Genomic DNA, 14,220 nt, shown 5'->3' on the forward strand with positions numbered 1-14,220 from the left:
GGTTACCTGACGTTGGGGGGTTTCTATAAAGTTCAAGGCCGACGATAGCCGCCCTGTCTTGGCCGTTCACGCTGATCTGCCAGGTTCCTCCTCCACTCGGGGATGCAAGAGCGGGATAGGGCAAGCAATGCTGCGGGGTAAATGTTCATATATAAAATGAGCGATGAGGCAGTACAATTTATTTGACACTTTCTGATCATGGAAAACAAGACACGAGAGCTGGACAAAGAAATCATAGCCATGCATCCGAACGGCAGCAGTTCTAAGATCCCGGCTCCAGGAGTTTGGGTTCCAGCAGTCACTTTCTTCGAGCCAGGCACAGACGAGCTCGACCTCGAGTCACAACAGGCATACTACAACTACTTGTCACAAACTGGACTCGCTGGACTTGTGGTCCTCGGCACGAACGCCGAAACATTCCTCCTCACACGCACCGAGCGGGCTTCGCTATTGAAATGCGCACGCGACGCTGTGGGACCCCAGTATCCCATCATGGCAGGCGTGGGTGGCCATTCGACGAAGCAGGTACTGGAGTACATCGCCGATGCCGCCGATGCAGGAGCAGACTACGCGCTTGTCCTGCCACCTGGATACTTCGGTCCTGCGACCACTGAAGTCGTGGTCCGGAGGTTTTACGCTCAGATTGCAGAAGCTTCGACGCTGCCAATTGTGCTCTACAACTTTCCAGGTGTATGCAACGGTGTTGACCTGTCGTCTTCCCTCATCTCAGAGCTGGCAACTGCGCACGAAAACATCGTTGGCGTGAAGTTGACCTGCGGGAGTGTGGGCAAGATCACAAGGCTGGCCGCCCAACTGCCCGCTTCTCGCTTCAGTGTCTACGGTGGTCAATCGGACTTTTTGATTGGTGGATTGAGTGTTGGCAGCGCTGGATGTATTGCGGCGTTTGCAAACGTGTTTCCCAAGACACTGAGCCAGATCTATAAGCTTTGGACCGAGGGACATCACGAGGAAGCCTTGAAGTTGCATCGGGTGGCCAGTCTGGCGGAGGAGCCTTGCAAGGCAGGGATTGCTAGTACCAAGTATGCGACAAGCATATTCTCGGCTCCCAAAGCTGGCATCAAAGATGCGGAAGCCAAGTTGCGACCTCGCCAGCCATATCCACCAGCGGGAGAAGCAGTGCAGACGAAGATTCGCGACACCATGGCCGAGATGAGCAAATTGGAAGGTTAGATCATAGCAAGCGTTTGATTTAGTACATCGTCTGGACCAGGAATACTCCTCATAACAAGAGCTGGAAATAGATTAGAATATCAAGTCTCGTTTCTCATTAGTGATGTCCAGCGAATCGTCCCAGCCATGACCATTCAGTGTAGTTGACCGGTGGTATTGGACGTTCCATCTTGTGCAGCGGGGCCTCTTTCTTAACAAGCAGCACACCAGTGTGTGGCGGAGCTGCTGCTCGTGTACGGATATGAATACTGCTCCACGGATGGGCCAACCCGTAGCCGAATGTGTTGTGTAGGGCGAAGTGGCTCGGGCAGGAGGTGTTGGGTGGTGTGGCGCTATTCGCAGCGACTGGTGTGGTGGAGTCCCTCAATCACTGCTTCCGCATCCTCTGCATCCACAATTCACGCATTGAATGACTTGGTCTTCCTTGAGCTGCTTTCGGGGCACACGACAGATGCAAGTGCTGTTGAAGTTGGTCTCCTTGGTCTGGATGCATCGGAGGCAGCAGAGCTTGACGAGAAGTTAGCAGAAGTCAGACAGGAAGAGGTGCAGAGGTTGGATACCTTCTCGTAACCCTGCTTCTTCCACTTTGCGATCAGGTTCTTGTCGGCATAGTTGTTCTTCAGCAGCCATTCGTACAGCTGTTTTGAGATGGCCTCCTTTTCGTAGTAGAGGTCGTAGATGTATTTGGAGCCTGGATAGCCAAGTCAGCATGGAGCGCAGGCGAGTCGAGTTGGCGCAAAGCGGGTTTGGGACTTGACGGAGCAGAAGGCCAAGAAACCAAAGACGGACCTGGATGTCATGTGGCTCACGTACGCTGATGAGTGATCTGGAAGACTGGCCACACCATCTCGTGCTTCTTCTTGCCTTCGTGCGAGGCGTTTTCGGCGTCCTTGAGTTTGTTTGAGAATTCGAGAAGGGTGTCTTCGATATCCTCGAAGCCATCTGGCGGCGGCTTGCGATTTCTGGAGCTGCGGATCGGAGGCATGTTGGGAGATTGTGTCTGCGAGGACGCGACAAAAGGCTGGCGACAGGTGGTAAATGGCACGGGGTGTGCAGCGCTGAAGGTGAAAGGCGACGAGCGAGACGGCGAGTGACGCGCGACAACGCCAAGGCTTGCTGACGGTCGCTGGTCGGCCTCTCGATGCGGGCCGGCGGGTGGGTGGTTGTGCCTCCTCCTCCTCCTCCTCAAGCAGAAGCTCTCGATTGTCCCACTCCGCTTCTGTCTACACCAATCCCACACAATGATCAATCCTACCTACCTTGCCCAAAGGACGCGCTCGTGTACGCCACATATCCTCGCTCTCCCCCATGCGCCGCCGATTCGCTGACTCCGCCGTCTACAGCCGTCAACTGGAACGATGCTCAGAAGAGAGTCCTGAAGTCCTACCGCGAGTGGGTTCGCGCTGTATGATAGCTTCACAGAAATACTTGCCTCTGGAATACCGCCCTAACCGACCTCAGGCCCCCGAGATACAGCAAATGTACTCGCTCAACATGCCCGTCTCGGCCATCCGCACAAAGATGAGACAAGAGTTCGAGAGACACCGCTACGTCCAGCAACTGAAGACTGTTGACGTCCTCTTGTTTAACTCTCACCAAGAATACCAGGTGCGCCGTCACTTGCTCGTCCACAAAATACACATATTGACCTTGTGTCTACCCAGGAAACCCTCAACTTCTGGAAGCAGCTCACTCACGTCCTCAAGTACTTCCGCGCCGAGGAAGACCCCAAGGCTGCTCTCCCCAAGAACTTCATCCAAGGTTTTCTCGAGGTACGAAATGCACCGCACCAACATCATATGCCAATCTCTTGTATTGACTCTACCTTTAGGGACGCAACTAGACAACAAAACAATCATGCGCCTTTTGATTTCCCCAGCCTTCCTGTAATGATACCATTGTAAACCGCAACCCATTTTTCTCATATGCCACAAACAACGCCTGTAAAATGCATGCTTCTGTCCACATTACGACGTCTTGCTGGCGTTGAAGGCGTCTCTTGATACGGTGAACTTGTCAACCACCACATCGCAGAGGTCCATTAGATCGTTGAGGCCCTTCTCGAGGACATCATAGACATTGACTTCGTCTGTACATATGTTAGCAGTCGGACATCCGAACAAAATGTGATCTGTCCCTACCCCAAGTCTGGATGCGCAAGTTCATCTTTGCTTCCGAAGGGTGCGGTATTGAGTAACCACAGAACTCGACGTCAGGGCTACGTTTTGTATGAGTATCTGATGCTGCAAACATGAAAAGTCATATCTCACTTCTTCATGATAATGTATCGCAAAGCATTGCCCAGAGTGTGGTCCTCCTTTGTGAATTCGAATGAAGCAGCAGTGTCGGTAGATCCAGGTAGCTGTTTGTTGTCAGAAATGCTTGTTCCCGCTCGTGGTATTATCGATCGCCTTTTCCCGAAAAGAACAAGGCGAAGAAAAGATTGCTTCGGAGAGAAAGTATGAAAAATACTTACGACTCTGATACGCTGTGGCTCAACGATCTCAATCTCAGCACTTCCAATATCAGCACCGGCAACAGCATCAGCCATCTCGTGATCTCCGTTGGTAGACATGTCTGTTTTGATTATGTGTTTGCGCAGAGGTAAATGTCGCGATATAGATGGCACTGTCGTAGGCGGAAGAAGTTTGCCGCCAAGGCAATTATCTTATCGATCTTCCATCTCCGAGCGTCGCTGACCATCGGCTGAGTCTGAAATATTGTCCGACTCATTCGTCATTTCACATGGAACCAATCGATTACAATCCACACATACATACCCAACATGTCTGACAATCAAGTACGCAGTGCGGTCATCAACCGCGACACCAACGAAACCAAGATCCAATTGTCTCTCAACCTTGACGGCGGCTCGCTGGAGAACATTACATCCGACAACAATGGCGCCGACAAGTCACACGCTGCTCAAGCTTCAAAGTCGCAGACAATCGACATCGACACTGGCATTGGCTTCCTGGACCATATGATCCACGCCCTTGCGAAGCACTCGGGCTGGAGTCTGAAGCTCAGATGCCGTGGTGACCTCCACATTGACGACCACCACACTGCCGAGGACGTCTTTATTGCCATGGGCCAGGTTCGTTGAGGGCACAAGAAAAAAGCCGACAGACACAGCAAGCTGATAGCAAGCCAGGCATTCAAGTCTGCTCTCAAGTCAACCGCCGGCCTCGCCCGTTTCGGATATGCATACGCACCGCTCGACGAAGCCCTCGCCCGTGCCGTCGTCGACCTCTCCAACCGCCCCTTCTGTGTCAGCGACCTGAAGCTCCGCCGTGAGAAAATTGGCGACTTGAGCACAGAGATGCTGCCTCACTGTCTGCAAAGTTTCTCCCAAGGTTCTGGCGTCACCATGCACGTCGACGTTATCAGAGGTGACAATGACCACCACAAGGCTGAGAGTGCCTTCAAGGCCCTTGCTGTTGCCATCAGGATGGCCAGCACACCGGTCGTTGGCCGCGAGGGTGAAATCCCTAGCACTAAGGGTGTTCTTTTCTAGATATTGCGTTTCTGAACTGCTCATTTGGTGCTCCGGTACACAACTTCACCGTAGCGCAAAATCATACAGGAGAAATCAAGTTCGTCGTGTCTAGGGACAGGAATAAGTACTATAAACAGGCTGACCAAATCATTCCCTACTCCGCCATCTCGAACTTGTCTCGCCAACTCCTGCTATTTTATCGTGCATCCTTATCCAGTCTACAAGGATACAAAGGTAGAGCAGTCCATTGATCCGAAACTACTTGGCGTGGTTCATCGAATGTAAAACTAAGAGTCGAGACGACGTCAATCTCCCATCGTGTGAAGTCGTGGGAACTTTTGTTGGGCCCGCGTATACCGAACCGACGTCTGAAGCAGAACCCAAAGCTCGGCTCATGCAAGTCTTAATCTTGTTCGTCTCTGAAAAGGGCTCTGTGCTTTCGTTCGGCTGACTAGTATTTTTGCCCACTCGAGTGTCTGATTGGCACGGCTGGACAGAGGAGCTCATAATGTGTCGAGATTGTATTCTCTCACATGGTAATGACTTCTGTTCCCTTCAGTGCTATGAACGTGGTATACATGGCGCGACCGTTTCCATAATTCGCATGAAGCACCATGTGTCTGTTATCGCCCCATACTGACATGCCACCAGGAGCCTTGAGTCCGTTGCCATCACCAGTCCTGAACAGCGGGCCATCTGCACGTGTGTATGGCCCTGTAAGGTTGCTCGCAGTTGCATAAGACACCGTGTATCCTGATGTAGCAAAGCAACCACTGCTGAAAAAGAGAAAGTAGACACCAGCTCGAGAGCGAGTCAAGACTGGAGCCTCCAAAATGCCTTGGTCCGCAAGACCGTTATTGTCTAGAAGTGCGACAGCATTGCCAGTGAAAGTATGACCGTCCGCAGCCACAGGTTGAAGCATCAAAGGTGTACCAACGATTGGGAAAACAGTATTCCCACACGCGCCACCATTCCCAACAGCGTTGCCGTCAGTCTTGTACAAAACGTATCGTTTACCGTTCCTATCCTTGAATCCTGAAGCATCAATGGCTCCTCCTCTGGAAAGCGGACAGAAAAGTGCATCTGCCAACCCCGTATACGGTCCGAGAATTGTTGGTGAAGTAGCAGCCCCAACGCAGTGTTTTGATCCGTCTGGTCTGGCCGCTGCAGTGGCCGAATAGTACATGATAAACGACCCATCATCCTGGGTACTGGAGTCAGTTATCCTTTATCAATCTGCTAGGACAGAAGACTTACGAGTTGTTGGACATCTGGAGCCCAGGTCAAGTAGTTCGCCATCCGCACCCATGCAGGAAGTACAGGAAGCGCATCAAACTGCGAACCATCGACGTTCCTGATTATCGACCAATTCTCGAAGTCCGGGGATCGAGCAACTTGGATTTTGATGTCGGTTCCTCGGGTATGTGTAGCAAATGCATACCAAGTACCATTGACTTTGATGATGCTGGGATCCGGAAAGTTTGCCGTGATAGCGAGACCAATTGTCGTTCGCTTCGACAGCGATATTTGATCATTGAACGGATCACATCTGACAAGACTGACTACCGTGTACAGCAATAACAGAACATACGCCGAGCTTCGGAACATATCAGCACGATTCAGTTGGCGCAAAAAGTTGGAACTGGTCAGCAATGAATGGGGGCCAGGTCCACACAAATACTTCTAAAACGGCGAATATTAAGACAAACGGTCGGCCGTTGAAGGAGGGACCGACTGTTGTCTTGCTGGGGCTGAGAAACGTCTGGAGGTTACAGCTTTTCTGTGATTGAAAAAGGGAGATAACCTGTTCTGACCCGAGCCATTTTCTCGAAGCAAATTATCAAGAAGTCATGAAGGATGTCTGCGGACGTATCAGAAGCCACAGCGTGCACTGATCATCAGACCGCTCTCCGTACAGTACATTTTCCTCAAGTCCTACTGGGAACAATACTTAGCCAAGGTTGTGCGATTTGGCAGAAAAAATCTGCATGTACTCTTCCATGTAGAGTACAGTAGATGGGCCAACACATTGTCACATCTGATAGGCTTGGGTCCAAAGTTTCGACATTCCTCGTGGGTTGTGTTGTGGCTAAAGGGCCCAAATGTTCTCAGCCAACATCACGACACTTTAGTCCGGGATCGGAATCGTCTACAAGGTGTCGTCTTCCGAGTCCCATGCGGGATCAAAGCACGGAGGAAGGAGTGGGAAATGATTCAGTGGTGGGAGTGGCTGGAAGCCAAGCCCTTGGTTGATGCAGTACGGAGACTCGATACGATACAAATCCTTTGAGGTGGACGTGAGTCGGCTTTCACGTGCAATCTACCGCCCTAGGTTTCTCGTACATTAGATACGATGAGAGAGCCATTCGTGAGGAATGTCCAGGCGTGCATGGCAAAGCCACAAATTTTAAGGCTTGGAGGGGATGTGATCCTTACCTGTTAGCCGATGGGGCATCACATCAGATCTTATTTGTATAACGACAACTGGGGCAACATATATTCAGCCGCTGAACAAGGAGATGTCCAAGGTCTTACGTGCAGCAAGCAACATCTGCGTGTTCACAGTTGAAAGGAAGAGTCAAGTTGGAAAACGGAGTGCTACTCATCTTATGAGATAAGTGGAATAATGCGGATGCGCGAATAATGGACCGTCTGTACTTAGCCGGATCTATACAACCTCAGTGCCGTAAACATACACAGATTGAACGACAAAATCACTCCAGGCAAGAAAGGGCGCGGATCCTGATAGCAGATATGTGAAATATGCGTCACGCTCTTACCGAATCGCAAGAGCGAGTTCGGCCGTCGTATCGAGTCCTTTCATGTGTTGGATTATTCCAGGTCACGAGCTGGCGGTGATCATTAGATGTGTTCAAGTCTAGGCCCATCAGACCTTGCTTTGATCGGTCCCGGTTGCCGGTTCTCGGAGCTCTCTGCCGACCTCCACAATCACGATGTACGTGGCAATGTAGCACGGTTTGCACAGTTATATGATCTTTCAAAGTAGATTGGACGAAGGCTTAGGCCGCTAAGTGGACAAGCAAATCGGGGACAAATCAACAACTACTGTTGGGTGGTTGGTAAAGCTCGCCAACAGGAGAGACTCGACAGAGTTGGCATGGAAGGCCACTAGAAACGCGAGATGGCGCTTGTCCAGGAATCGACACGGTCGTACCCTGACTCGACTGCGGCCACGGTCTGCCTCGTGTCAAACCCAATTCGCACCGCGCCCAGAGTCTGCTCGCGAAACGTACGTACGTCGCTTACTTGTACATCTAATTCTACGGCGTCGCAAGGCGCCTTCGCTGTCCGTGGTTTAGTTAGTCCACGAGACTTCAGCCTCAAATAGTCAGTGCCGAACCAACTATCCAATAGCATCATCCGCTATTCCGCAGGGCGGCCGTTGGCCCTCTCCAGATGGGGTATCATGGAGAAAGATCTCCTTTGACATGGTCGTTTCGTGGTCCACGCGTAGAGGTTCACACGGGTTAGTCAATATTCCTCACGCTGCCCTCACCATCCTTCCGGTGGAGGGATCCTATTGCTTGCAAAGCATCGTAGCTCGTCTGGTTTTATATTCTTGACATGCGCTTGTTCCGGCCCTCGCCAGTCCCAACTTTTTCCTTTGTCTTTCTTGAGAGTTCACAAATCATATCAGGAATCTCCGCTAGGGTCTTCTACTCATCAACTACTACCACACTACTTCGTAGTCTTTCCGCCGCGTCTTACAATTTGGAACGGTAGATATGGGTCTCGTCGAGAAACCAAGCGATCCGCATGGCTTGACACTAGAGGCGTGGGCTCAGGTGAGTGAGAATATCGAGGTCGAATAGACAGGGGCGCTGACCATATGCCCAGGGCCTTATGTTTGGCAGTCTGATGACTATGGCGTGTATCACAATCGCAAACATGCGAAAACGAGTTGTACTCCACCATCTCATCCTTATAGAGGTCCGTATACCCAAGCATACAGCCCCCGCATTCTCTTCTCCATGTTTCCCCGAGCCTTGTCCCTGCAACTCTCGGTCCCATCGCGGTGGCACAGATCGCGGCTCGCGGCATGTTGCAACATAGCGATGACTATCCTTGCGCTCGCCTTGCTGCCTCACAAGACTTTCCACTGACACGACAGACCTGACAGTTGATTTTCGGCCTCTTCCAAGGAACATTCATCTTCCTAGATCCGCCCTACTACGGATGGTATGAATCAGTTGGAGCTTTGTTTCTCAATGTCAGCTGGAGTCTACATAACGTCATCTCATGGATGAAGAACAAGCCTTTTCTTAGCCGGAAGATGTCTTTGATATACATCGGCACTGTCATCGTGGTGCAGCCTTATTGGGTAGCCGAGATTGCAGCGAACTTCCTCTATTTCAATAACATCAATCACAAGGTCTTCGAACATCTTAGGCCATTCGAAGCACTGTTCAGGTATGCCGATAACCCAGCTCTTGCTCTCTTGCACAATCTAACCTGCAACGATAGGGACCCATGGTGGATCTTTACAATTCTCAACCTGGTTTACAACATCAAGAAACGCTACGACTTCGGCTTTGTCGAGCTTGTACGCATCTCGCCTCGTTTCGGTGTCCTCCTGGTCGTGATGACTCTCTCCGTCTTGTTCCTCTTCGTCGACATTCTCAGCGTAACCCACGTAATTCCTAGTAAAAACGCAGACGGAATCAATCCATTCTGGAAGCTGAGTTTCGTCTTCAAATGCATGACTGACACAGTGATCCTCGACGACTTCAAAACGGCTTTGGATAAGATGAAGGACTACAGACTTAGGAGGGTTGCGAGCTACGTGGATACACACGACAATGCCGAGAGAGGATCTACAGAGCCGATCACCGTTCACACGACTGTCACTCAGCACGAGCATTATGAGAGCAGGATCAGAAACTACGACGACAGCAGTATAAACGGGAAGGATTGGGCAAACGGGCATATCGAGCAGCTAGAATTAGAAGAGGTCACGCCACCGCCGACTGTTCGTACTCATATTGGTTAGTTTGTGTAGTTGTGCGTATCACGATAGACAAGCGGTCGGCAGGTCTGCTTTACTGCTTCTTGAGTAATGATCCCGATCACATACCCTTCGCAGTCCGCACAGAACTGAGCAGATGAACCTACTTGGTACAATGGTCACCATGGATCACAAGTAGGATACTTCGCAAACCCGTGAGCTTCTTTGGTATGATGTGACCATTCCCTACACGTTTGCAACCATCAGCTGTCCTAGTGTGATGATGTGGGAGGAAGACGGCGGTTCTCAACGTGGTTACTGGCATGACCCTGCTCTTGAACCTTCCCCAGATGATGTCACCGCTTTCTCGAAATCCATAGTTCATACTGTTTGTGTTGTCGCCTCGAAGACAACCAAGACAACCAAGACAACCACAACCACAGCACTCACTCACCTCACTTTTGATACTCGCTAGATTGGGCCAACACAGTCGTTGCTGAGCCTAACGACACAGCAGCCGAACACAAGATGGCGGACGCTTCGAGGGCGGCGACGCCACCGAGAACAGCTCGACCGGGTTCAATACCGCGATCACCAATGACGCCGGAAAAGATTCGCCGCATGGTTGGTAGACATGCACACTTCCTCGGTATTCACCAACTAATACTGTAAATAGGAAGAAGCACGACTCAAAGCAAAAGCCTTGCGATCACAACAACGCGCCTCGAACCAAGAAGCATACCCAAGCCGCACGCCCTCAGGATTTGTCGCAGGACAAAAGCGACCGCACGTTGTTGTGTCAGGCTCTTCCGTTCAGCCCAATCAACGCGATGCAAGACAAACACCATCCGGCGACAAGGATGGCTTCAGTAAACCCGCCCGCGACTCTGGAATCGAGCCAGCCAAAAAGTTCCAAAAGTTCGTCGAATATGATTTCAGCAAAATGACGGATACCAAAGGAGGATTCTTGACGGCCGAGGACGATCCACACAACAGAGCGTTGCACACACCCAATCAAGAGCAAAAGCCCGCGAACATGACACTGAAGGAATGGGAGAAGGCGCAGTTGATCAAGAAGTTGAAGAACGAAAGAGCTGGACCCTATGAACCCGGGCTCAGTGCTCTAGGTGCCGCGAAGGAGCAAAAGAAATGCAGAGAGTGTGATACGTTGGAGATCGATTGGAAATGGGACGACGTGTTTGGGTGCCAAGTGTGCAAGGCGTGCCAGGACAAGTTTCCCGACAAATACAGCCTGCTCACCAAAACGGAAGCACGAGAAGACTATCTGCTTACGGATCCGGAGCTCAAAGACGAACAACTCTTGCCACGGTTGGAGAAGCCGAACCCTCACAAGTCAACATGGAACAACATGATGTTGTATCTGCGCTACCAGGTGGAAGAATACGCCTTCTCAGACAAGAAATGGGGCAGCCCGGAAGCATTGGACGAGGAGTTCGAGAAGAGACAGGGCGAGGCCAAGCGCAGAAAGGAGGTCAAATTCAAGAGCAAGCTCAACGACCTGAAAAGGAGGACGCGAGTGGATGCGTACAAGCGCCAAAAGGCGGGGGTTGAGGGAGGAAACTTCGGAGACAAGCTTTGGGGCTCAAAGCACGAACATGAATGGGGTCGAGCCGTCGAGAATCCCGAGACAGGAGCGACGGTCAAGACCTGTGTCGAGTGTGGCATGGAGGTCGAGGAACTGGAGTTTTGAGCGACGGATACAGCTGTAGCAGTCATGATACCCTTGACGTAATACGACGAGTACGATTGTACAAGTTCTCTGGCAGAGTGATTGGATTTGAAGGGCAGAGAGGTGCATGATCGACGTCAACCGAGGCGCGCTTCTGCGTGGCTGCATTGTGCCATGACGATCAGTTGAAACAGCTGGAACAGCTGGTCATAAGCACCCTCTATTTGTCAATGGCCTGAAAGTCTAGAGGCCTATTTTCTTCACCCGAGCATTCCTTCGCATCATACATCAACAACAGCTCAGCTTCCTCCGCGACACACAACGAGCAGAGACTGTCCAGTCCAAGCACAGCAGGGAGTCGCGCCAAAGCCCGTCCCCCTTCCCGATTGACTTATAATGTCGCAAGCAGCGGCAGTGACACCCGAGAGGCGCAAACAAGTGCTCAAGGTGCTCTTCATTTCTCTGCTGCTTGACCTGGTAAGTCGAGCAACACATTGCCTAATCCTCGAACACGATACTGAACATGATGCCAGATCTCCTTCACCTTTATCCTCCCTCTGTTTCCCAAGCTTCTCGAGTTCTACCGCGCCGTAGATGTATCCGTCACTTCATCATCGTCGAGCCCGACACTTCTCTCGCGTGTTCTGGGCCTCCTCAATGCATACAAGAACACCTTCGCCAAGCCAATCAACGATCGGTACGACATCGTCCTGCTAGGCGGAGCACTGGGCTCGCTCTTTTCCTTCTGCCAGGCCATTGCATCGCCCGTCATCGGCCGCCTGTCTGATCGCTATGGCCGTCGTACTGCTCTGCTGTGGAGCATGGTCGGAAACATCCTGAGTGTCGCTCTCTGGGTCGCTGCGACCGACTTCCGCACTTTCCTCGCCAGCCGCGTCGTTGGTGGATTGAGCGAGGGTAACGTCCAATTGGCCATGGCGATTGCTACCGACATCAGCGACGACAAGCAGCGTGGTGCCACCATGGCTCTCGTTGGCGCTTGCTTCAGTATCGCCTTTACCTTCGGCCCTGCCCTGGGTGCTGCCCTCTCCACCGTCACCATCGTCCAGAGCAACCCCTTTGCTACTGCGGCAGGCTTTTCGCTCTTCCTCATCGTCACCGAGACTCTATACCTCTACTTTTACCTGCCAGAGACCCACATCGTCAGCTCCACCTCCAGGAAAGAGAAGAAGACGGATGATTTCAAGAAAACAACAGCTCGACGCACAAACTCGCATGCTCTGCTCAACTTCACCCATCTGGCTTTTATCCTCTTTTTCAGCGGCATGGAGTTTTCACTGCCTTTCATGACCTATGATCTTTTCAACTACGGCAGCAAACACACCGGTCGCCTCCTCGGCTTCATTGGTATCATTGCTTCTGTACTTCAGGGTACTGTGACTCGTCGTTTGCACCCTCTTCGTGTGGTTCAGTTGGGTGTCGTATCATGCCTTTTCGCTTTCATCCTTCTTGCTCGTCTGACCACCGAGGCTCAACTCTACGGTGCCGCTGCTTTGCTCGCCGTAACCAGCGCCACTGTTGTGACCGGTCTTAACAGCCTGAGCAGTTTCGAAGCAGATGCGTCTGAGCGCGGCAACAAACTTGGGAATCACAGGTCTTTTGGCCAAATAGGCCGCACTCTTGGTCCTCTTTCTTTCTGCTCCCTGTATTGGTGGGCTGGTCGTGACGTCGCATATGCTGTAGGTGCTACAGGCATGCTCGGAGTTGTCGCGCTTGCATTTGGTGGTCTGCGTAAGCCCATACAAGCCTGAGCCCATAACCATCACAATGAACATCTTCTATCATATCCGTCGGAATTTAAAAATTCTCTAGCTACGTTACATGAGGGGAGCTCCATCTCTGAGTTTCCATGATGATAGAATCCCAGGATCTTTACGTGCGCTGACCCATCGCAATTGGTCCGAAAAATATGGTCATCAAAGCCAGAATTTCGACCAATCACAAGCCTCGATAGTATAACGGCTAGTACGAAGGTCTCATATCGGTCATCGAAATGACCAAGCACGGCTTGGGCAATCCTTAGATGGGAGTTCGATTCTCCCTCGAGGCAGTTCTCTTTTTTTCCCCCTTCCCATTCTCGAGGGTTCTTTCTTGTCTGCGGCAATTAGAATTTGCTGCGCTACGAAGAACAGCCGAAAGCAATATTTTTACCCAAGGACAAAACAGGATAAACATAGGCGTCATGATAAATGCAGCCTATCGCCTGAATCAGCGTACAAAGCTCACGAAGTACACAGCTATCGTTTTCTTCCAAGACCCGATGTTGTTGCTTGGGTGGCTGATGCTGATTCGGAAGTAGTTATGAGTCGAAGATGGGCAAGTCATTCGGTTCGCAACAACAAATTTGAGCAGGAAAGGGCTTCGGCTCGATTCATTTGAGATTCAAGATTTTCATTGACTCCCTTACCAAAAAGGCCTTTCGAATCGCCCAAAAGGTTATGCTGGTTCCGAGCGACATGAATGCTTCAGAATCAAGCCACAACATTGCTGTTATAGTCACCTATACAACTTGACGGGCCGAACGCCTTCCTCAACTCGAGTTTGACTGAATAATTGTGACTACCTCCGAGAGGCTCAAAAACGAACCGAACACCCCTCGTTCAGAAGTTTGCATGGAGAGGCAAGCAAAAACCGACTTCTGCAACAACGCCCTCATACCCAGGAAATGAGGTATTTGGCCCATGGTTGGTTTCGCCGCATGAAGAGCAACATATGGACCAGATTGATTTCATTACTCCACAGTGAGTCATGGATCTGACATGAATGAGTAGCAATGCGGGAGTAAGTATTATATATCATCTTCGCTTTCCTTGTTGAACTCTTCAACTCCGACTCTTACCCACCCGACTAATCCCA

General features: G+C 51.1%; 9 protein-coding genes across 9 annotated transcripts; 6 read left to right on the forward strand and 3 right to left on the reverse strand.

Moving 5' to 3' along the window:
• Nucleotides 1-240: 240 nt before the first annotated feature.
• On the forward strand, nucleotides 241-1,191 carry M438DRAFT_263280 (dihydrodipicolinate synthase; the record flags this gene model as incomplete). Its single annotated transcript, XM_029899877.1, has 1 exon — nucleotides 241-1,191. The coding sequence occupies one exon, from the start codon at nucleotides 241-243 to the stop codon at nucleotides 1,189-1,191; it is 951 nt and encodes a 316-aa protein (XP_029765737.1).
• A 363-nt stretch (nucleotides 1,192-1,554) lies between these two features.
• Nucleotides 1,555-2,176, reverse strand: M438DRAFT_263279 (G10 protein; the record flags this gene model as incomplete). Its single annotated transcript, XM_029899876.1, has 3 exons — nucleotides 1,555-1,698; nucleotides 1,752-1,882; nucleotides 2,005-2,176. 3 exons carry the CDS (start codon nucleotides 2,174-2,176, stop codon nucleotides 1,555-1,557), a joined length of 447 nt encoding a protein of 148 aa, XP_029765738.1.
• A 256-nt stretch (nucleotides 2,177-2,432) lies between these two features.
• M438DRAFT_330546 (NADH dehydrogenase, alpha subcomplex, subunit 6) lies at nucleotides 2,433-3,034 on the forward strand (the record flags this gene model as incomplete). Its single annotated transcript, XM_029903333.1, has 5 exons — nucleotides 2,433-2,472; nucleotides 2,535-2,596; nucleotides 2,653-2,799; nucleotides 2,856-2,963; nucleotides 3,023-3,034. The coding sequence occupies 5 exons, from the start codon at nucleotides 2,433-2,435 to the stop codon at nucleotides 3,032-3,034; spliced, it is 369 nt and encodes a 122-aa protein (XP_029765739.1).
• A 124-nt stretch (nucleotides 3,035-3,158) lies between these two features.
• Nucleotides 3,159-3,766, reverse strand: M438DRAFT_361033 (DNA-directed RNA polymerase I and III 14 KDA polypeptide; the record flags this gene model as incomplete). Its single annotated transcript, XM_029907480.1, has 4 exons — nucleotides 3,159-3,280; nucleotides 3,333-3,409; nucleotides 3,462-3,553; nucleotides 3,668-3,766. The coding sequence occupies 4 exons, from the start codon at nucleotides 3,764-3,766 to the stop codon at nucleotides 3,159-3,161; spliced, it is 390 nt and encodes a 129-aa protein (XP_029765740.1).
• A 210-nt stretch (nucleotides 3,767-3,976) lies between these two features.
• M438DRAFT_350952 (imidazole glycerol phosphate dehydratase) lies at nucleotides 3,977-4,708 on the forward strand (the record flags this gene model as incomplete). The annotated part of the gene is made up of 2 exons (XM_029906682.1): nucleotides 3,977-4,288; nucleotides 4,346-4,708. 2 exons carry the CDS (start codon nucleotides 3,977-3,979, stop codon nucleotides 4,706-4,708), a joined length of 675 nt encoding a protein of 224 aa, XP_029765741.1.
• A 511-nt stretch (nucleotides 4,709-5,219) lies between these two features.
• On the reverse strand, nucleotides 5,220-6,298 carry M438DRAFT_262605 (Arabinanase/levansucrase/invertase; the record flags this gene model as incomplete). Its single annotated transcript, XM_029899831.1, has 2 exons — nucleotides 5,220-5,894; nucleotides 5,948-6,298. The coding sequence occupies 2 exons, from the start codon at nucleotides 6,296-6,298 to the stop codon at nucleotides 5,220-5,222; spliced, it is 1,026 nt and encodes a 341-aa protein (XP_029765742.1).
• A 1,962-nt stretch (nucleotides 6,299-8,260) lies between these two features.
• Nucleotides 8,261-9,718, forward strand: M438DRAFT_341296 (uncharacterized protein). Its single transcript, XM_029904467.1, has 4 exons — nucleotides 8,261-8,496; nucleotides 8,549-8,641; nucleotides 8,832-9,121; nucleotides 9,176-9,718. The coding sequence occupies exons 1-4, from the start codon at nucleotides 8,437-8,439 to the stop codon at nucleotides 9,699-9,701; spliced, it is 969 nt and encodes a 322-aa protein (XP_029765743.1). The 5' UTR covers nucleotides 8,261-8,436; the 3' UTR covers nucleotides 9,702-9,718.
• A 466-nt stretch (nucleotides 9,719-10,184) lies between these two features.
• On the forward strand, nucleotides 10,185-11,367 carry M438DRAFT_263637 (DNA repair protein; the record flags this gene model as incomplete). Its single annotated transcript, XM_029899897.1, has 2 exons — nucleotides 10,185-10,280; nucleotides 10,333-11,367. The coding sequence occupies 2 exons, from the start codon at nucleotides 10,185-10,187 to the stop codon at nucleotides 11,365-11,367; spliced, it is 1,131 nt and encodes a 376-aa protein (XP_029765744.1).
• A 375-nt stretch (nucleotides 11,368-11,742) lies between these two features.
• On the forward strand, nucleotides 11,743-13,115 carry M438DRAFT_370720 (MFS general substrate transporter; the record flags this gene model as incomplete). Its single annotated transcript, XM_029908208.1, has 2 exons — nucleotides 11,743-11,823; nucleotides 11,880-13,115. 2 exons carry the CDS (start codon nucleotides 11,743-11,745, stop codon nucleotides 13,113-13,115), a joined length of 1,317 nt encoding a protein of 438 aa, XP_029765745.1.
• Between the last annotated feature and the right edge of the window lie 1,105 nt (nucleotides 13,116-14,220).

This window comes from Aureobasidium pullulans, assembly GCF_000721785.1.
Source record: "Aureobasidium pullulans EXF-150 unplaced genomic scaffold scaffold_1, whole genome shotgun sequence".
NCBI classification, from domain to species: domain Eukaryota; kingdom Fungi; phylum Ascomycota; class Dothideomycetes; order Dothideales; family Saccotheciaceae; genus Aureobasidium; species Aureobasidium pullulans.

What these genes read in the sequence shown, in the direction of transcription:
- M438DRAFT_341296 (XM_029904467.1), top strand. Translation starts at nt 8,437, where the DNA reads ATGGGTCTCGTCGAGAAACCAAGCGATCCGCATGGCTTGACACTAGAG. An exon ending in CACTAGAGGCGTGGGCTCAG is followed by an intron (nt 8,497 to 8,548) that starts GTGAGTGAGAAT and finishes CCATATGCCCAG; the next exon opens with GGCCTTATGTTTGGCAGTCT. An exon ending in CCATTCGAAGCACTGTTCAG is followed by an intron (nt 9,122 to 9,175) that starts GTATGCCGATAA and finishes CTGCAACGATAG; the next exon opens with GGACCCATGGTGGATCTTTA.